Source organism: Herpailurus yagouaroundi, unplaced genomic scaffold (assembly GCF_014898765.1).
Source record: "Herpailurus yagouaroundi ecotype Mexico unplaced genomic scaffold, PumYag 72028, whole genome shotgun sequence".
Lineage (NCBI taxonomy): Eukaryota > Metazoa > Chordata > Mammalia > Carnivora > Felidae > Herpailurus > Herpailurus yagouaroundi.
In genome coordinates, this window is record NW_024420985.1 from 1 (window position 1) to 3,747 (window position 3,747).

At 70.0% G+C, this 3,747-nt stretch overlaps 1 protein-coding gene across 1 annotated transcript; it reads left to right on the top strand.

Moving 5' to 3' along the window:
* The first annotated feature begins 10 nt into the window (after positions 1-10).
* Positions 11-3,316, top strand: LOC121026305 (beta-lactoglobulin-3). The gene is made up of 6 exons (XM_040469166.1): positions 11-106; positions 500-639; positions 1,188-1,261; positions 2,244-2,354; positions 2,939-3,043; positions 3,270-3,316. The coding sequence occupies exons 1-6, from the start codon at positions 11-13 to the stop codon at positions 3,284-3,286; spliced, it is 543 nt and encodes a 180-aa protein (XP_040325100.1). The 3' UTR covers positions 3,287-3,316.
* Positions 3,317-3,747: the final 431 nt, after the last annotated feature.

Consider the following 3,747-nt stretch of genomic DNA (forward strand, 5'->3'; position numbering starts at 1 on the left):
AGCCGCAGCCATGAAGTGCCTCCCGCTCGCCCTGGGCCTGGCCCTCGTGTGTGGCCTCCAGGCCGCCACCGTCCTCCCGACCATGGACGGCCTAGACCTGCAGAAGGTCCGAGGACGGCTGGGGGAGGGGGCGGTGAGCTGCAGGGTGGGCGGGGGGCGGGGCCTCGGCCCTCTGAAGAGTGTGGGTGGAAGCCAGGACGCTGGGAGCCCCCCCCCCCCACACCCTGTCCTCAGGGCGGCTTTCCCTCGCTTGCCCAAGGTCCAGATGGTTCCACGGAACTCGCACAACCTGTCCTTTAAGGCCACCTGGGAACCTAAGATGTCATTTCAAGTGTGGGGGCTCCCAGAGGGGCGTCTGGTCGGTGGCAGAGGGGTCGCCCAGAGCTCACTGGCTGCCACCCCACTTAGACCGGGCCCCCGGCCGGGGTGGGAGGGAGAGCGCGCTGTGGGGCCGGGGCCGCCACCCCGCCCCCCATTGCAGCTCAGGCCCCCTCCCCAGGTGGCTGGGACATGGCACTCCATGGCCATGGCGGCCAGCGACATCTCCCTCCTGGACTCGGAGACCGCGCCTCTGAGAGTGTACGTCCAGGAGCTGAGACCCACGCCCCGGGACAACCTGGAGATCATTCTGCGCAAATGGTGGGTGACCGAGGCCCCCGGGCTGGGGGCCGGCGAGGGCCTGGGCCCAGGGCGGGCGGGCGGGCGGGCAGGGTCCTGACGGGAGCTGGCTCCGTGGGGGTGGTCCCCGGTGGCCTCGGAGCCCCCACCCAGGGCTCCGGGCCGACGGGCCGATCACACAGGGTGGCCGCAGGGCAGTGCGCAGAGAGGCCCGCGTGGAGGCCGGCCGATCAGCTGGGGGCTGGGGCCCTGGGGGCCTGGGCGGTTCCTGCCACGAGCCCTGTCCGCCCTGGAGAGGTTGTGGGGGTACGGGAGAGAGCTGGGTCAGTGTTGGGGACAGAGAGGAGGACACGAACCCCACAATTGTGTGCTGACTGCTGGGGCGAGGGCGCCCCCGCCCCCACTCCCTCTGGCTCCCTCCGCCCTCTCATGGGGTGGCCCTGTCCCACCGGGTCACCTGCCGAGTGCCGCCCAGGCCTCCCAGAGCCCGGCTTCTGCTCCCCACCCACAGCTCGGCTCTGTCACGGTAAGGTCTGTGCGGGCGGCCCGCAGACACGGCCTTCTTTCAGGGAGCAGGGCAGGTGTGTGCAGAAGAAGGTCTGGGCAGAAAAAACCGAGCTCCCTGCTGAGTTCAAGATCGGCTGTAAGTGCCAGGCCCCCGGCCCACCCTGGACACCCCCGCTGGCGGCTCCCGGGCAGCACGGCAGGGTCCATGCTCCGGCCCCAGGGTGCTGACAAGAGCGACACGGTCCTCAGTGCCAGCTCGCACTGCCCTTCCCGCCTTCAGGGCCGTGGGCAGGTCCCTGCTGGGCCTCTCTGACCCCCACGGCCATGAGACCCAGCTCGCTGTCTGTGGGCCGGGCCTGGGAGGCACCCGCACCCGGCTGTCCTCTGCACCGCCTCCCAGGCCGCCTGCGCCAGGACATCTCCTGCTTCCCACAGGTCAGGGCGCCCCATGACGCCCGGCCTGCCCCCTGGTTCCTGCACTCCTAGACCCCCGTTGGGTCATTCCCTCCCGTGCTCGCGCCCGCATTCCTCACCAGGTCCAGAATGAGAAGGCCCCGTGGGAGGGGCCGCTTCCTCCACGGCCATCCCCAGCGGGCAGCCTGGGCTGCGTCCCACTTTGCCCCCCCTAGGCCAGCCCTCCAGCCTGGCTTCGTGCGACGGCTGCCGACCGGCCCCAGGGGCTCCAGCACAGAGCTGCGTGGGTGGGGGTGTGGCACCGAGCTGTGCAGCTGGCAGTCCCCACGGCCCCCGAGGGCCACCGTCACCTCCGGCCCATACTCACCCCCACCCCCCGTTTCCATGCATCCCACGGCTCCGCCCCTCTTCTCCGAGGTGCCCCGTTCATTCAAGATCAGTGTGGAGCCCCACTTCTTAACCTCTCTGGGTCCCAGGACACGGGGGTGGGGGGTCCGGGGTTGAGTGCTGAGTGAGCCCATCTAGCAGGAGGCACAGCATTTCTGGCGGGAGGTCCACAGTTAACAGCCAGGGCCTCGCAGCCCCCTGTGCCCTGTGGGGGGTGCAGGAGAAGCCCCCCAGCCCAGCCTTGCCATGGGGCCGCCCTGAGGAGACCCATGCTGTCCCTCCTGCTGGAGGGAAGACCCGGGACTCTCTCTCCCCAGATCTGGATGAGAACGAGCTCATCGTGCTGGACACCGACTACGAGAACTACCTGTTCTTCTGCCTGGAGAACACTGACGCCCCCGGGCAGAACCTCGTGTGCCAGTGCCTGAGTACGTCACTGAGCAGGCCCGGGGTCGCCCTGCATGGGGGGGTGGGGGGGATGAGGACCCCCGGTGGGGGCCAAGTCCCCTGACATTGCCTCGGGAATCGGGGATCCAGGATCCAGGCCGCGGGGCTGGGCTTAGTGCTCCTGCCTCGGCCAGAGGATGACTGCTAAGTAGAAGCTTTGCTTGGGGGTGATGTTCCACAAAAGCACCATTAAACCTGTCACGTTCTGAACGGAACGCAAGCTGGTAGAGATCTGGTAGCAGGGGGCTGAGACGCGGCCGCTTTGCCTGAATGAAGCGCTTTGTGTGCGGTTAGAGACGCGTTCTTGGCCAGCACATCAGCCCTGCGGGCGAGCCCCAGCCGCCCGGGGACGTGGGTCCTGGCCTCGTGTCCCTGCAGGGCCCCCGGCGCCGTCCTGGGAGGGCGGGGCGGGGACCCTGGAGGACAGGGGGGCTGAGCCCCGGAGGCCACCCCGGGGGCTGACCTCAGGACGCCAGTGTGTGCTTTCTGCTCTGGCTCCCTGGCCGGGGCTCCCCGAGGCCGTCAAAGCCCCGCGGCCCAGGGACTGACCCACCGCCCCCCACAGCCAGGACCCTGAAGGCCGACAGCGAGGTCATGGAGAAATTCGACAGAGCCCTCCAGACTCTGCCCGTGCACGTCCGGATCATCCTGGACCTGACCCAGGTGGCAGGTGACCGCCTCCACACCCCGCGTCCCTGCTCTCACCCTGCGTGCGGCTCACCCGTCGGACAGCCATGAGCCCGGGGCGCGTCCGTCTCCCACGGTGGCCCCCATTCCCCGGGCCCCCGGGGGAGGGGGTGCAGAGCCCCTGGGGCGGGGTCCCCCTCCCACCCCTCTGGGCCCAGGGCTGCCCCGGCGACCTGTGACCTCTCCCCCGGCTCTCTCTCCTCCCGCAGAGCAGTGCCGCGTCTAGGTAGGTGAGCTCCTGCCCGACCCGCCTCCTGGGGTAACGTAGCAGCCCTGCCCCCACGTCCTGGGCACGTGCACGGGTGGGGGGGGCGCCCCGGGGGACCCCCAGCTCCCCTCCGTCGGGCCCTGGCCCCTCTGCGGGAATGGCTGGAACCCGGCGTCTCTCCTGCTGACCGCGGGGGCCGGGCTGGCTGTGTGTCCACTCTCTCGAATGGCCTTTGTGGGATGTCGTTCCTGTGTCCCGGTCGAGCCCCCACGCGGACGTCCCCATGGGCTCTTCTGGGCAAGGGCGTGGGGTGGCCAGCACTCAGCCTGAGGTGGAGAGGCCGTCCCTCACCCCCAGGCTGGGAGGGGCCGGCGAGGGTCCGACAGGCTCCCCAGGAATCACAGGGGTGCCCTGGTCCGTTTCAGGGCCCAGAGAGGATGACACCCCTTCCAGCCCCGTCGGGGGGACTCAGGAGAGAC

What these genes read in the sequence shown, in the direction of transcription:
- LOC121026305 (XM_040469166.1), top strand. Translation starts at nt 11, where the DNA reads ATGAAGTGCCTCCCGCTCGCCCTGGGCCTGGCCCTCGTGTGTGGCCTC. An exon ending in ACGGCCTAGACCTGCAGAAG is followed by an intron (nt 107 to 499) that starts GTCCGAGGACGG and finishes CCCCCTCCCCAG; the next exon opens with GTGGCTGGGACATGGCACTC. An exon ending in TGCTGAGTTCAAGATCGGCT is followed by an intron (nt 1,262 to 2,243) that starts GTAAGTGCCAGG and finishes CTCTCTCCCCAG; the next exon opens with ATCTGGATGAGAACGAGCTC.